The sequence below is a fragment of the Castor canadensis genome, chromosome 1 (genome assembly GCF_047511655.1).
Source record: "Castor canadensis chromosome 1, mCasCan1.hap1v2, whole genome shotgun sequence".
In the NCBI taxonomy this organism is placed as follows: Eukaryota; Metazoa; Chordata; class Mammalia; order Rodentia; family Castoridae; genus Castor; species Castor canadensis.
In genome coordinates, this window is record NC_133386.1 from 77,581,373 (window position 1) to 77,599,627 (window position 18,255).

Consider the following 18,255-nt stretch of genomic DNA (forward strand, 5'->3'; position numbering starts at 1 on the left):
GTTGGTGCATATAACTGGGTAAATAATCCCCTGCCCTTTGTAACACATTCCCTTGCTGTTTGGAATACTTTCTCTTTTTGCTATGTCCAACCACTAAACTCTCCATCCATTCTAAAGGAAAAATAATGATAAAATTAGAGCCAGGGAAAATATTGGGTGTTAAGTACTTTACTTTTCAGAGACTAATGGTCAAAATGCATCAGCAGCCTTAGAACATTTTGATCTAGTGATTCTTCTGATGAATTTTTATCCTCAACAGCTAAGGGAAATACAGAAGTGTGTCTAATAGGAAGTATTTAATTAAGTAAATTATGCTATGTTCACATAACTGAATACAATGCTGTTATTAAAAACCATGGTATACTAGATGGTTTCCCAACCAACACCACTGACATTTAAGGTTAGAGAATTCTTTGTTTTGGAGGGGTGTCCTGTGCACTGTAGGATCTCAGCAGCATTCCTGGCCTCTACCCACTAGATGTCAGTAGCATCTCCTCTCCAGCAGCGTCCCTGTGAGTAATGGGGTTGCTCCAGGTTGAGAACCTACAAATAGTATACACTGAACAGGAAATGTAGTTATAAAAAGTATAGTCAGTATGACTGCACTGCCTTAAAATACAAAATGAAATGTGTGTGTATATAGCACTAAGGGAAAATGAAGAGACATACGTCCCAGAGTGCATGAGAAAGTAAGTCAATGCACATCACATTACTGATGTGCCTCTGTGGACAGGCACTTGGTAGATGCTCACACGTGTTTCATGAATAAATGAATGTCTGCTATAAACATGGTAATTCTGGACTAAGCATCTTTATCTGCTGGTGTAGGTATTGATGTTTTTGTTCCGTAGATGAAAAAACTGAGGCCCAGTCAAATCAAGTAAGTTGCTCCAGGTCACACAGTTAACAATTTTCCACTTCATAATATTAGTTCAAAATTTTTCATTTGTTAACAATACTGTCTAGATAAACTCTGAGCACAAGAAGAGCATGCTTACTGAAGACGAAACCATATTCTATTCTTCCATGTTCCACAAAGGACTGAGTAGAAGGGGAGACTTAATTCTAGAGAGTATTTCAATGTTTTAAACTACAAAATTTCAGTGAATTTAAAAAATATTCACAACACTGAAAAGGGAGTGTGTTCAGATAACATATTCTGTCATCAGAAACTTTACTACTAAAACTACAAGTGACATAGGGGAGGTAAAATATGGAAATGGATAATTTGATATATATTTAAAAATTAATAGCCTTAAATGTCAACTAAAATATAGATGTGATTAATTAAAATTACCTTACATTAAATTTGAATTTTTATTTTCCTTGGATGTACAGGGTACACAATTATGTATTGACTGAATAGTACTACCAAAACGATCAATAAGCCTTTATGGGAGAGCAAGAGGAGAAAGAGAAGTAGAAGAGGGAAGAAAAAGGCAGGCTAGAGATGGGAACACTATCACTTCTCTCAGCAACCTGCCCAGGATAATTCACCTGGTAAGTGTGGTTAGAGCCAGGCATCCAGAAGTATAAAAAAAAAGGGAGGGTGGTGGGGCTTTCCTCAATCCTCCAGCCTATGCCATTCTACTGACCCAAATTATATGAAACAAAACAAAAAAACACAGGTGACTTTGTTAAAAAATACTTTATGTTTAGAGGCTATTGACACATTTTTTATCAGTTAATTTGTAAATAAAGTTTAACTCTTATTAATAGACTAAAAGTGCAATATCTGTTCATTAAGATAAAGCTAAATTTCTTTAAATGTTTTTATAATTTTTTTCTTTAAGGGATTTACCTTAACATTTCTGTCAAAAATTCATGAGAAATACATAAAAAAAAAAAAGCCAACTAAAACAGCCTGCCTATTGTCTATTCAAATTCTTTTAAATGTTTGGGAAAATAGGAGCTCTACACTTGATCTTAGACAAAAGGTCAAGAAGCTATGAAAAACAGTAGCTCTGCATTAAGGGCAACAAATGCTAGCTAGTTTTTTAGGTGTCTTACCTATCCTCACCCCTCCCTTGTGTGCTCTCGCTTTTATCATGTGCTCATAGTCCAATCCCCTTGTTGTGTTTGCCCTTGATCTAATGTCCACATATGAGGGAGAACATACGATTTTTGGTCTTTTGAGCCAGGCTAACCTCACTCAGAATGGAGTCAATGCCCTGTATAGCTATCCTTATCTCAACCAGCAAAACCCCTTGTTCCTTCCTATTATTGCTTATACTCTCTCTACAACAAAATTAGAGATAAGGGCAAAATAGTTTCTGCTGGGTATTGAGGAGGGGAGCGGGAGGGGGTGGAGTGGGTGGTAAGGGAGGGGGTGGGGGCAGGGGGGGAGAAATGAACCAAGCCTTGTATGCACATATGAATAATAAAAGAAAAATGAAAAAAAAAAAAAAAAGAAAAACAGTAGCTCTAAAGGTCAAGAAAGAAAGCACACACATTTATGGAGATCCTCTATCATCACAATCCAAACATCTGGAGGCAGCTTTACAGTTTCCAAAGCCTTACTTTACCTTTTCTGAAGCTCACAATAGCTTACTGAAGTAAGCAGAAAGACATCATTATTTTATTTTGAAGATAAAGAAACAGGCCCATACAGCTAAGTAATTTTGTAATAAAATTTCAGCAATACAATGGAAAGTTGAGGAGTAGAAATAGAAATTTGAATTTAGGTCTTTAAGGTTTCTTGATAAATGATTCAAAGTAAGACAAATGAAAACCTAAGAATTTGTATTTTTTAAAATCACTTTCTAAATTGTCATACAACTACCTAAACAGTAAATACTCTTAGGTTTATGCTTTCAGAAGGTAAAGAACAGTAACTATTCAAGGGTTAGTGTTCAGGCCAGCCTTAATTTGTGAAAGTTACTCATTAAAAGAGAAAGAAGAGGATGATGAGAGATAACAGAGAGAAAAAAAAATAGTAAAGACCACAACATTTACCTTATTTCTGATATTCAGAAAACATCCAGAAGAACCCTGAGCCTCCAGAAGAGCTGAGTTTCTAAGGGATCTAACTCTAACTTTTAAAAGGCCTGGAATTTTACCTGTATTAGACATTTATAAACATAAATGTTGACTCTAGCTATTTTGTGTAACTTATAAAGTCCTGAAATTCTTAGAAATAGCTTTCAATGATTTTAGAAATGCTTTAGAAAGTATGACAGCTTCTCTAGTTCATTATTCTTTTAAGAAATTTGTTCTGAATTTCCTATTTGCTTTCAATTAACTTTGTTGAGTTCTTTTCAAAAAACACATTCTCACTTTGCTGTCCTTTCTGCCTCTGAATTCAGCTTGACTAGAAATATTTTCTATTGACTACACCATCACTTCATTTCCCAAGGTGCATACCAAGGACACTGGGAACAGGACTATTAATAAGTTTTAACACAAACAAAAGAGACAATCTTGCTAATTACTGCATAAGAAATCCTTCTTGGAAAGTCACAATGTATATTCACGTATTAAAGACTCTAAGAAATCTTGTAACATTTAATCTTACTTAATCCATCCTTATCAAATTTATATTATCTGCCCCGTTATAGAAGAAAATCTTTACCAAACCGACTACACACTGGAACATTTTCAATGAAACATTTAAATAATATATTATATAGATCTTATCAAACAGTATTTGTTTGGGGGTTGGGGACATTAACATTATTTACACTTTGAGAATTATTAATTGGCTTTTTGTTTTCTTTGAAGAAGTTTCCTGGTCAACTCAAAGCTTTAAACCAAAGGAGGTAAGGCCTAGACTTACTACACAGATCTGAATATTTAAATTTAGAGTTAATACCAATGCAATACCTTTCATCTTTAAGTGCTAATTTTTCCAATTGGCTTCTCCAAATTATATCATCCTCTGTCTTATTGAAGAACATCAACTTCACTTTCCTTAAAAGAAAAAAATATGTACCTCATTAAACATAACTAATTAATTACATTTAAAATATGCACAAGCGCAAAGTCTAAAGTGAATTAGGGTGAATGCTTTTTTACTACCAATTAGATAACCAAAATTATCAAAAATTGAAATGAGATAAAAGAACCAAGTTAATAAGCTAACTAGGACTGGAAGAGGCAAGAGTAAGAAATAATGAATGAGGGAATGAGAACAAGTCTGTTATGGCTCAGTGAATTATCAACTTAGAATCCCATATGCTAACAAAACAGCCTCACAAGCAACAATAATTAGAGACGAGTTTACATACCTGAGACTGGGTATATTAGTCAAAGCATAATTCAGTATTTTAACCATTGGTGTGAAGCCTGTTCCAGCTGCCAATAAAAAGAGATCTTCTAATTCTTGGAGTTTGGATATTTTAAAATTGCCCTCAGGACTGCTTACAGAAACAAGATCTCCTAAACAATGAAATATAAACTAAATCAGAAAAACAAAACAAACAAAAAAACCCAAAGGGAAACTGAGAAGGCTAAAAGTAGCTGGATTTAGGACACTGACGAGCAACAGGATGAATACTTAATCGCAGCCATGACGTGTGTACTCTACGGTGTGCACGGAGTCTCAGAGGTGACCATTAGGCCTCCTACTGTCTGGATTATATCATTATAGTCAAATTAATAGTGAGGTTTTATTACATCATTAAGCAACATTACATTCCCAAACTATCTGAAGTACAAAATTCACAAACTGTGAAAAAGTTATCCACAAATGATCATTACAGGATTGACTACTAAACTACATTATAAGAACCTCAAAAGCAGAGTTCATTTATACCTGTCTTGTGTAATACAAGGTAGAGAATAAATACTTGCTATTCATATTTTAATTATTAATCATAATGATAGGATTAGGAGAGAAAAATGAAGTAGAAATATATTCTTAAATCTTACTCAGTAAGTGTGCTAACTTCTCCACCAATTATTTGAAAAGGCCTATTGATTAAAACAAGAAGAGCTGTTCTGAGTGTAATTCCTAGGAAAACAGAGCAGGATCAGAATAGCAGGCACCTATATTTGGAGCACATACCTCCCAATTCAGAATCCACACAGCTGAGAAATCAGTACCCAATTTCTACAAAGCAGTTGATGTGACCACTATGTACATTATGTACACTATGTAAGAAGTAATTTTCTTATATGATAGTAGTTTGTCAGGGTTACATTCAGACATTTCCAAAGTTACTTTAAAAACATAACCTAAAGCTGCCATTATTTCCTCTTTGTTGATGTTGCAGAAAAATGAGAAGACACAAAAAAGGAATTAGAAGCAAGAAGAAAGGCTTTTAAATCTTAAAAGATTCCATTATAGTTCTTTTATTCAATCTTTATTGATATTATGTGCCAATTGCCATGCTAGGTACTCAAAATACAAAGATAAGTAGGAAATTTCTACCCTTAAATTCAATTATGATAAAAAAGAAATATATTTATTCTTATAACAGAGCTATGAACAAATTATCATTGAGTGATTTAGAGGAGGAGGGAAGCTTCTTAAAGGAAGTATATTTTGTTTGAGTCTTTTTAAAAAAGGCATTCAACAGAGAAAGGGTGGAGGGGCATGCTAGGTGAGGAATTGCATACAGTTACGAATAAGGATGAACAATTTGTACAATTGTGAATAGCTCAAGTATTTTTTACAGAAAAAGATGAAGCTGAAGAGATCATCAAAGTCTTTGTAGGCCCAAGAGAAGACTTAGTTACAGTATAGATAAAGGGGACCCATGAGAAGCTTCAAAGCTACAGAGCGATAGGATTAAATCTCTTCTGAAAGCAGACTGGAAAAAGAATTGAAAAATGCAGATAAACAGAAAGACACCAAAAACAGACAGTGTGAGAGACCATTTAGAGGGCAACAGAAAAAGGAGAATGGCAAAATGGACAGGAAGGAAAGACGACAAATTTACTGGGATGTAGACTCAACAAAATTTAGTGGCTACCTTGACTGGAAGTGAGAAAGTGGGAAGACTTAAAGGATGACTCAAGTCTCCAGACTGAATCAAGGATGAACAGTAATGCTATAAATAATAAAGTCAGGGAACATGGAGTACAAGATAAAGAGATGATGACTTTGGTTGCAGACATATTTAATAGACTCCAACATAAGATAACTAGAGGATATTTGATCCAATCTAGAGTACAAGTAAGGTTTAAAAAATGCAAAGTTACTAACCAATCTGAAGATGATCAAACTCTGGTGTGAAGAGTCCAGCAGGATAGATTTTGATCAAAAAATAGATGCATTTATTATTGGGAAGAATTGGTTCTTTGAACTTTGAGAGTAAGGAATCAGATACAGGTGTGTATGGCTTTACTATTTCTGTACCTAGAAAAAAAATCGAAACAAAGAAATTAAATTCTAAAAACCTAAAAGCTCTTAATGAAACATACGAATTTTATAATGCTATCAGTATATATTTAAAACTAATATGTATATAATTCGAACTACATACTCTACAGTCATGTAGTAAATGTATTTATATTTAGCTCAAACTTTAGATGCTGAAATAAATTTTTTTTTGGTGGTATTAGAATTTTAACTCAGGACTTCACACTTGCTAAGCAGACACTCCACTGCTTTAGCTATGCCTCCAGGCCAATGCTGAAATAGTTCTAACAAATGAATACTTACTTACTCATAATATGTTTTATTAAATATGATCTAAAATAATAAGGACTATGTTAAGAAATTTAGTCAGTCATCTAGTCCATTAGAATATACATTTTGTAATGGACCACAATAAAAATGGCATCAAAAAATTTCCATGGAGATGTAAAAAGGTATTTACATACTAATACACTAAATATTTAATAACAGATCATTTGAGGTAGAAGGGAAGAATTTCACTTTTTCTGTATTTTAAATTGTTTTTAACATTTCAACACATATTAATGATAACTGAGAAGAATGTTTAACTGTTCAAAGAATATATTATTTTTTAAAGGTAAAATAAAAATGTACAATATAATTTTAATAGCCAAATTCAAAAGAGAAGAGTCATCAAACATTTGTAAGCTCAAAATTTAATACATGGCTCCTCGACATCTACAAAATTAATTCATATGTAAATTAAAACACATTGGTAATAACTGCATCGAGGAAAACACCTGCTCTTGAATGAAGCAATCTGGCATTCGTGATGATGAACAGAAAAACTTAATAGTACTACCGTAGATATGGTAATAATACCGTATCTACCAAATCCTAGCTGGTAATCTGTCAGACTGATTGCTAGAAACACTATGACTGTCATGAGAATTTTACCTTTTGCAGCTTCAAAAGGCAAAGAAAATGTTCAGTATCAGTAAGGCTGTTAAAAATAAACAAGGAAATTTTAGGATAAAAATCAAGGATTTTTTTTTAAGAAAAAATAATTTGCACAGCAAGGAATGGTACATTTATAGAACTTCTTACACTGGTGGCATGTATGGGGTATCATTCATAAGACTGTTTTAAATTTTCTAAATTCATTTCCATAAGTGATACAGTCCCAGCAGCAACTAAGAGGTGCTAGTATGAGACTCTAGGAGTAGTCTTTGTGAGTACCTGTGTACTCCCTCACCTCTTTCCCAGGAATGAATCACAATGCTCTTGGAACCACCTCTCTGACCAGTGGCAATCTGTTCCACATAATGATGTAGTACAGCACACAGGAAACAATGCATCCATAAATCAGCAATCCAGCTGCTAATAATTTAATAACTTAAATGACTGCTTGTTCATGAGATGGGTACTATTCTGAATAACTTAAATAAGAAGAAAATGTTCCCCAAAGCCTCTGTTTGCCTTACCTGTAATAGTGAGCTTGAGGTAAACATGTAGCCCAATTGGCACCTGAAGATGAGTGCTTGGTGGCAGCATCAAACAGAAGAGCTTTGTATCATGCGTAATATCTTCCTTGGAAATTAACTTACACTTTCTAAAGTACAAACCTAGAAAGCAATGGATTTTCTTTTATTGACAAATTAATAGATAGTAATACTAGATCTCAAATGAAATCACAAACACAGTTTTTGTTCTCTGGAAAGCTTTAATCCCACTAAAATGCCTATGCATTTTTAAGATTCATCAATACTATAGGGACTTTTAAATTTTTATTTTTGTAAGTAATCTATTTTTATAAAATATAAATACTTCTAAAATTTGAAAAATGAATTCAGTGTAATGAGCATTACTTCCTCAATACCTGTTACTATGCCCAAACCATTATGCTCTAAGAAATTAAGGCCAGGCATGGTGGCTCAAAACTATAATTCTAGCTACATGGGAGGTGGACACTGGAAAGATGGTAGTTCCAGGCCAGTCCCAGCAAAACGTTTACAAGACCCCATCTCAACCAATGGTTGTGTGCAGTAGTGTCTGCCTGTTATCCCACTGTACCTGAGCACAAGTAAGAGGATCATGATCCAAGCCAGCGGGACAAAAGCAAGACCCTATCTCAAAATAACCAACACAAAAAGGGCTGGCAGAATGGATCAAGTGGTAGAGCACCTGCCTAGCAAGCACTAAGGCCTGGAGTTCAATCCCAAGTACTGCCCCCCCCATACCCCCCACCCCCCGCCGTCAAAAATAAATAAAACCTTTTCCTTTGAAGTTTACTTTTTAAGTAATTTCATGTATTAAGCTTTATGGTTAATTTATATGAATTTTTTGTGAAAAATATTTGCTAAACAACTTACCTTCTGAAGTTTTTTTACACAATGTGAAAGATCTGAGCTGCAAGTATTGAAAGTTTAACAATATTAAACTATTTAAAAAACATTTCTACTTTATTATTGCTGTGCTGGGATACTGTATGGAAAGTTCTTGCAATATATCAAATTATCATATTTCAATTTCTCCCCTCCATCATTCTCCTTTATCCTACCTCCCCCCCACTCCTGGAATAGTTTCAACAGGTCTCATTTTTCCTTTTACATACATATGCACACAGTATTTGCACCACAGTCACCATCCTAACCCTCTCTCTACATCCTCTTCCCTCCCACTGTTACCAAGCCTTCAGGCAGGACCTGTTCTGCCCTCCTGTTCTCTGATTTTGTAAAAGAAAGAAATTGCATTTTGTTTGTTTAAGACAGCTACACATGGAGTTTCCTTGTGACATTTCCATATATATATGTATTATAACACAAATTGGATTATTTCCCCTATTTTTCTCCTTTTTTACCTAAGTCCCCCTCCTTATGGTGATATCAATAGGTTTAAAAATTCTATATTCATTCTTGCATAGGAAGTACATAAAACATATTCACTTCCTTAACATCCTACTTTTACCCTCTCTCTCGCCTGTTTTTCATAACATTGCTTGTGTTTACACTGAGTCTATATTCCATATATGAGAGAAAACATGTAGCTTTTGGCCTTCTGAGTCTGGCTACCTCACTTAGATTATGTTCTCCAGGTCCATCCATTTACCTGCAAATGACATAATTTCATTCTTCTTTATGGCTGAATAAAATTATATATAAATACCACATTTTCTTAATCCATTTATCAGTAGTGGGCATCTTGGAAGTTTCCATAGCTTAGCTATTGTGAATAATGCTGCAATAAACATGGGAGTACGCTTGTCTCTACTGTATCCTGACTTACATTCTTTGGGTATATCCCTAGGAGTGGAATTGCTGGATCATATGGCAGTTCTATTTTCAGTTTTTTGAGGAGTCTCCATGCTGTTTTCCACAGTGGTTGTACTGACTTACATTCTCACCAACAATGTATGATGGTTCCTTTTTCCCTGCATCCTCATCAACATTTGTGTTTTTTTGTGTTCTTGATAATAGCCATTCTAACAGGAGTGAGGTGGAATCTTCATGTGGTTTTGATTTGCATTTCCTTTATGGCCTAGGATATTGAGCATTTATTCATGTGTTTTTCAGTCATTTGGAGTTCTTCCTTTGAAAAAGTTCTGTTCAGTTCATTTGCCCATTTCTTCATTGGGTCACTGATTTTTTGGGAGTTTAGTTTTTTGAGCTCCCTGAATGTTCTGGTTATTAATCCCTTGTCAGATGTATAGCTGGCAAAGATTTTCTCCCATTCTGTGGGTAGCCTTTTCAATTTGGTGACCATTTCTTTTGTTGTGCAGAAGCTTTTTAATTTCATGTAGTCCCATTTGTCAATCATTCCTTTTTAGTTGCTGAGTCATTTGGGTTCTATTTAGGAAGTCATGCCTATGCCTGTTAATTCCAGTATATTCCCTGTTCTTTCCTGCACTAGCTTCAATGTTTCAGGTGCTATATTAAAGTCTTTAGTTCACTTTGAGTTGATACTTGTACAGGGTGAAAGACGTGAATCTAGTTTCAGTTTTCTGCATGTAGATATCCAGTCTTCCCAGCAACACTTGTTGAAGAGGCTGTCTTTTCTCCATCATATGTTTTGAGCACCTTTGTCAAAAATCAGGTGAGTGTAGCTCTGTGAATTCATATCTGGGTTCTCTATTCTGTTCCACTGGGTCTTCATGTCTGTTTTTATGCCAATACAATGCTGCTTTTATTGCTATAGCTCTGTAGTATAGTGTAGCTTAAAGTCGACTACTGTGATACCTAGAGCATTGCTCTTTTTGCTCAGTATTGCCTTGACTACTCATGCTGTTTTTTGCTTCCAAATGACCTTTAGGGCTTATTGTTCAATCTGTGTGGTAAATATCATTGGAATTTTGATGGGGATTATATTGAACATGTAGATTGCTTTTGGCCACTTCCACAATATTGACTCTGGCAATCCATGAGCATGGGAGACCTTTCCATCTTCTATAGTCTTCTTTGATTTCTTTCTTCAATGATTTATAGTTTTCATTTTAGAGGTTTTTCACATCTACTGTTAAGTTTATTCCTAGGTATTTTATTTTTTTGACATTATTGTGAATGGAATAAACAATAGTCTTAAACTAGAAGAAAGAAAACTTTCTTGGAAGACTAGATTCAATAGAACTCAGAATAACAAAACCACCTTGCAAGATGGTCATTAAATTTGAATATTTCTATACCTGTTACCTCTCTTCTCATATTTCATAGCTAATAATTAAGCCAATATTGTACACTGAAGTACTTGAAATATTCTAAGTTTCTAACTTCTATTTTATCTTTTAAAGTAGCAAAGAAATTTTTACTCAATTATAGACTACCTCATCTACTTTGTGTTCTTCAGATTTCATATTCAGGCTCTTCTAATAAAAATGAGAATAAGATAACAAGATGTCAAAATACCTTTGGGAAGTTTATGTTGCTGGGCAGAATAGGCAATGTAACAGAACAAGCACTGTGAAACTTTTATCTGCTATCCACAGTATTTATTTATCCCTATTAATTATAAACACTTATTTCATGTAGCAAAGAAACATGAATGTATAGGCATGGGTTGGAGAGAAGCAAAAGCGGTCTCTTCTCTGGGACTGAGCAAGATGGCAGATTGTTGAAATCCCTATAGCCCAGCAGTGATTAATTACCTTGAAAAAGGAAGATTCAGGGGACCCCAAAAAGGCATCCATGGGGTCCCATAACCAGTGAGAAGCAAAGCCCTCTCCAAATCCACAAATAGACAAGCAACTAACCACAGGAAGAATGGGAAGAACTCACAGTTCAACACTCCTGATCCCCCAGCCCTGAAGTCTCAGCATCGCTCCAACCTCCATTACTCCATGTTTGGTGGTAAATCCTGCTTCCCTGCTCACAAAGGAACTCAGAGTTCCATGATCCCCACTACTACATGACCTGATCCCTTCACCCTGAAACACCAGGGAAACTGGCGCCCCTGTATAAACACGACCCACAGCCCTCACTGCTCCACGGATAACAGAAGGTGCAAGCCAGCAGGCTTGGTTCCCCAGTGCTGGCAGCAGTACCACTGTACTGCAATCCCGGAAGTCCAAGCTGGCAATCAGGTCCCAGAACTCCCATGGCCCACAAGCTTGGTTCCCCCATCCCTGCAGCAGCCGCTGTGGCTCCTGGTAAACCGCGCCAACAAGCAGGCCTCAGGGCTCCCACTGCCACAGGCTTGGTTCCCCTGTGCTGGTACTGCACTCCCAGAAGCCCAGCTGGTAATCAGGCCCTGGAACTCGGTTGCCAGCAGTCTTGGTTCCCCCATGCCTGGAGGACTACTATACTACTCTCCCAGAGCCCATGCCCAGAAAGCAGGCCCCAGAATACCTGCTGCCTGAAGGCTTGGTTCCCCTGGGCATGCAGCAGCTGTCATGCCTGCACCAGTAATCAGGCCCCAGGGCTCCTGATGCCTGCAGGCTTGTCCCCCTTCCCCCCACAGCAGCTGTCATAGCTCCTAGAAGCCCAGACCACAACTCAGGTAGACCCCAGGGCCTCTGCTGCCTTGTGGGCACCAGATGATTCAAGCCCACTGGCTTTGCTGCCCCACAGGCACCCTCTACTTGCTACTCAGTGCCAGGAGCCCGCCACCGCACATGCAAATGAACTCCAGGCTCCATGCTTTGCTATTCTGCTGACAGCAGGAGGCTTCCCTCCCCACAGTTCATGAAGGCCCAGTTTTAACCACCAAGTCCTCCCATGGGAGAGCCCCTGCCACCCTATCAAAGAGCGAGAACCTAGCTCCTCAACTGAGTGTTAACCTGACATTCTTGTGAGTGCCAGGAAACCTGCTTCCCTAAGACACAAAAAGGCCCAGCAATTCTCACTGTGTCTGACCACAGAAGACCCACTTCTCTGTTAAGGAGCAAAAAAGCCAAATTCCACACTGAGGGGTAGAAAGCTATAACCTACTACTTAACTGCTCTCCCTCAAAAGCCACTTTCACCACTAAGAATGTAAACACCTGCATAGAAGAAGAAAAATCAAATAATGAATTCAAAAAAAAAAATGATTAACAACCTCAAAGAAGAAACACAAAAGCTGGTTTTAGACTTCAAAGAGGATGTGAATAAACAATTAAATGTGCTCAAAGAGAATAAAAACAGATTAATGAAATTAAGAAGACTATCCAGGATATGAAAGAGGAAACCAATAAAGGTATGGAACCCTGAAAAATAATCAAGCTGAAATAAACAACTAAATATCCCAAATAAAAATCTCAATCAAAAGCTTGGCAAACAAAGTGGGGCAAGTGGAAAACAGGGGATCAGAAATGGAAGACAAAGTAGAGGAACAAGACAAAACAGTAAGAGATCATGAAAGAAAGCTAAGAAAGTATGAATGGAACATGCAAGATATCTGGGACACCATGAAAGGGCCAAACCTATGAATCATGGGTATAGAAGGAGGAGAGGAAACACAAACTAAAAGCATTATAATCAAACACATCATAATCAAAACACTCGGCACAGAGATCAAAGAAAGAATTCTGAAAGCTGCAAAACAGAAAAGACAAGTCACTTATAAAGGCAAACTCATCAGAATAACAGATTTCTTAACTCAAATTCTAAACATAAGAAGGTCATAGAAAGGCATAATTCAGTCCCTGAAAGAAAGTAACTGTCAACCTCGGCTTGTCTACCCAGCAAAACTAACCATTCTAATTGAAGGAGAAATTAAAACCTTCCACAGCAAGGAAAAGCTAAAGAAGTCTGAGACCACTTAGCCAACACTACAGAAGATACTTAAAGGACTTTTACATGCAGAAGAAACTAGAGTGAGAAAGGAAGACTTAAGAAAGAATAAACCCTTTTGACCAATCAGACCAGTAAACAATGAATGTGTAAAACTAAACAACAGGGGAATAAAAAGGATTGGAAACAACAGGCACCTCTGAATTAACACTGAAAGTAAATGGACTCAATGCCCCAATGAAAAGACACAGAATAGCAAATGGGGTTAAAAAAACAAGACCCAACCAAATGTTGTTTACAAGAGACTCATCTCACTGAAAAAAATAAACACCAGCTTAGAATCAAAGGCTGGAAAAAAGTTTTCCAAGCAAATGGACCCATAAACAAGCAGGGGTAACTATACTTGTATCTGACAAAGTAGATTTCAGACCAAAATCAATCAGAAGACACAATGAAGGTCACTTCATATTAAGTAAAGGAACAATTCATCACGAGGAAATATCAGTCCTTAACATATGTAGGGGAACCAGACTACATTAAAAAACCTCTAATGGCCCTAAGAGCAGAGATAGACACTAACACAATGATAGTGGGAGACCTGAATACACCACTCTCACCAATAGATAGATCATACAGGAAACAGATCAACAAAGAAACTTCAGAGCTACTCCTCACATTAGACCAAATAGATATGGTTGATATCTACAGAGTATTTCACCCAACAACCAGGCAATATACATTATTTTCTGCAGCTCATAGAGCTTTCTCCAAAACAGACCATATTTTAGGACACAAAGCAAGTCTCAACAAATTCAAGAAAATCTGCATCATTTCAGATCACAATGAAATAAAACTAGACCTCAAAAACAAAAGAAGCCTTAGAAAACATTCAAACACATGGAGACTGAACAACACACTGCTGAAAAACCAATGGGTGACTGAAGAAATAAGGGAAGAAATCAAAAAGTTCCTAGAATCCAATGAAAATGAAAATACAACCTACCAGAATCTGTAAAACATAGCAAAGGCCGTACTCAGGGGAAAGTTTATAGCTGTAAGTGCCTACATTAAAAAAACAGACACCACTCAAACATCCTAATGATGTACCTTAAGCACCTGGAAAAACAAGAACAAACCAAACCCAAAACCAACAGATGGACAAAAGTGATAAAGATCAGAGCTGAGATCAATGAAATCGAAACCAAACAAACTATACTAATAATCAATGAAACAAAAAGTTGGTTATTTGAAAAAATTAACAAGATTGATAAACCCTTAGCCAACATAACAAAACAGAGAAGAGAGAAGACACAAATTAATAAAATCAGAGATGAAAAAGAAGACATAACTACAAATACTAAAAAAATCCAGAGAATCATTAGAGAGTACTTTGAAAACTTATATTCAAGTAAACTTGAAAACGCAGATGAAATGGATAACTTCTTAGATGCATATAACCAACCAAAATTGAACAAAGAAGATATTAAACACCTAAGTAGTCATATTACATGCAATAAAATTAAAACAGTAATAAAGAGTCTCCCTACAGAGAAGAGCCCAGGACCTGATGGATTCACGGCCAAATTTTACCAAATCTTTAAAGAAGAACTAACACCAGTACTCCTCAAACTTTTCCAGGAAATAGAAAGGGAAGGAACACTACTAAACTCTTTCTATGAAACCAGCATTACACCCATTCCAAAACCCAATAAAGACATAACTAGAAAAGAAAATTATAGACTGGTATCTTTAATGAATATAGATGCAAAGATTCTCAGCCAAATACTGGCAAACAGAATTCAACAACATGTCAAACATATCATACACCATGAACAAGTCAGTTTCATTCCAGGGATGCAAGGATGGTTCAACATACATAAATCCATAAACATAATATAGCATATAAACAAAGCAGAGACAAAAAACACATGATCTTCTCAAGAGACACAGAAAAAGCCTTTGACAAAATCCAACACCCTTTCATGATAAAAGCTCTGAAGAAACTAGGGATAGAAGGACTGTTCCTCAATATAATAAAGGCTATATATGACAAACCTAGAGCCAAAATCATACTAAATGGAGAAAAACTGAAACCATTCCTGTTAAAGTCAGAATGACACAGGGCTGTCTGCTTTCTCTACTCCTAGTCAATATAGTTTTGGAATTCCTAGACAGAGCAATAAGACAAGAGCAAGAAGTAAACGGAATTCAAATAGGAAAAAAGAAGTCAAACTATCCCTATTTGCAGATGACATGACTCTATACCAAACAGACCCCAAAAACTTTACCAAAAAACTTTTAGAAATCATAAACTCTTTTGGCAAAGTAGCAGGATACAAAATTAACATACAGAAATCAGTAGCTTTTCTATATAACAACAACGAACAGACTGAGAAAGAAATCAGGGAAACAACTGCATTTACAATAACATCAAAAACAATAAAGTATCCTGGAATAATTTAACAAAAAAAGAAAGATTTTTTTAATGAAAACAATAAACCACTGAAGAGAGAAATCTAAGAAGACATCAGAAGTTGGAAAGAACTTCTATGCTCATGGGTTGACAGAATCAACACTGTGAAAATGGCATGCTACCAAAAGCAATCTACGTGTTCAAAGCAATCCCTATCAAAATTTCAATGATATTCTTCACAGAAATAGGAAAAGCTATCATGAAATACATATGGAAACACAAAAGAGTTCAAATAGCCAAAGCAACACTGAGCAAAACATCCAATTCTGGAGGCATCCCAATACCTGACTTCAAACTATACTAGAGAGTCATAACAAAACAGCACAGTGTTGGCACAAAAAGCAGACAAGAAGACCAATGGATTAAAACAGAAGATCCAGACATAAACCCACACATCTATAGCCAACTGAACTTTGGCAAAGAGCCCAAAACACATCATGGAGCCCAAAAAAAATGCTCCTGGGAAAACTGGATATCTATATGTAGAAGACTGAAACTAGATCACTGTCATTCACCCTGTACCAAAATCAACTCAAAGTGGATCAAAGACCTTAAAGTAAGGCCTGAAATTTTGAAACAACTCCAAGAAGCAGCAGGAAATTCACTGAAACAGTGATTCACTGAAACAGATATGTACAGGGAATGACTTCCTACACAGAACTCAAAAGGATCAGCATCTAAGAGAAACAATGAACAAATGGGACTGTAACAAACTAAAGAGCTTCTGCACAGCAAAGGAAACAGTCATCAGACTCAAGAGACAGCCCACAGAATGGGAGAAAATGTCTTCCAGCTGCTTATCTGATAAGGGACTAATATCCAGACTCTACAGGGAACACAAAAAACTCAGCCTCCAAAGAATCAACACCCCAATGAAGAAATGGGCACATGAATTAAACAGGGAATTCTCAAAGAAAGAGGTACACATGGCCAGTAAATACATGAACAAGTATTCAACTTCCCTGGCTGTAAAAGAAATGCAAATCAAAACAACACTTAGCTTTCAACTCACTCGAGTTAGAATGGCCATATCATGGGTAATAACAACAAATGCTGGCGAGCACGGCAAAACAGGAACCCTTATACACTGCTGGAGGGAATGCAAATTAGTATAACAGTATGGAGATTCCTCAAAAAACTAGAGCAAGAGCTGCCATTTGATCCAGTGATACCCCTCCTGGACATTTACCCAAAAGAATGTAAGACAGGATACAGTAGAGAAACCTGTACACTGATGTTCATCGTAGCACTATTCACAATAGCCAAGCTTTGGAAACAATCCAGGTGCCTTACGGCTGATGAACAGATCAAGAAACTGTGGTATATATACAAATTGGAGTACAACTCAGCCATAAAGAATGACATGTGGTTTGAAGGTAAATAGATGCAACTGGAAGACATCATGTTAAGTGAAGTAAGCCAGCATCAGCAAAATAAAAGCTGCATGTTTTCTCTCATACGTGGAAGACAGATACAAGATAAACATATAGACAAAAACAAGCCTGATCATATACAAATTCAGATGTAGAACATGTTAGTTACGGTGGAACTACTCTATGGAACTTGGGGAAAGAGGGAAAGGAAAAGAGAATGATAGCGTATTAGTAATACTGCATAACATAAATGTGAAGGTAGAGGATATAAGGATATGTACTGAAAACGGTTGAAAAATGGGGGGTGGGAGGTAAAGGGGTAAAGGAGAATAATGAAAGGGTTGAATGGACCAAAGTAAAGCATACCCACAGTGGGCATACATTTGAGATACTCCTTTGAACATCAACTTAAATATTTATATTGAAAACCAGGACTGTAAAATAGGTAGTGTGGGGGAAGATCCTAGTAGGAGCAGGAAGTACTAGTGGGATGGTGGATGAAGGAAGGAGATTAAGGTGATGGCATATGGTAGATGGACTTCATATACCTATATGAAACAGAACTAAGAAATGTCTTGCAATTGCTTTAAGTAGGGTGGAGATGTTGGAGCCAACATGGGTATTTTCTGGGATTTACTGTGTGTCTAGAATTTACCTTCAATTCCCTACTCTGGGGGCTACACGCAGCTTTCTGCAAGCTAAAAAGTGTCACAGACCTCCAGCTAGGCTCTGCAAGGTTCCTGGTGACTGTGACCACATCCTGTATGGGGGTTGGGGAGAAACTCTGTAACCAACTTGTTTCTGTGTAACTGACTTGTCTTTCTGACCACCTGTTAACCATCTACTGCAAAAAAAAAAAAATCCCTGGTTACATAAACCACCTGGGGAGGTATATAACCCATCTCCTGACACTGATCAGGGCTCA

At 36.5% G+C, this 18,255-nt stretch overlaps 1 protein-coding gene across 5 annotated transcripts in view; it reads right to left on the reverse strand.

Annotated features, from left to right (window-relative positions):
* The window catches only part of Cyb5r4 (cytochrome b5 reductase 4), a 106,215-nt gene that overhangs the window by 8,788 nt on the left and 79,172 nt on the right, over nt 1-18,255 (reverse strand). For all 5 annotated transcript variants that reach the window (XM_074078711.1, XM_074078695.1, XM_074078703.1 and 2 more), the window contains 4 exons: nt 7,768-7,908; nt 6,149-6,301; nt 4,227-4,377; nt 3,823-3,909 (listed from right to left, as the gene is read on the reverse strand). In XM_074078711.1, the coding sequence (XP_073934812.1) occupies nt 3,823-3,909; nt 4,227-4,377; nt 6,149-6,301; nt 7,768-7,908 (532 nt within the window). The remainder of the gene's footprint in view (nt 1-3,822; nt 3,910-4,226; nt 4,378-6,148; nt 6,302-7,767; nt 7,909-18,255) is intronic.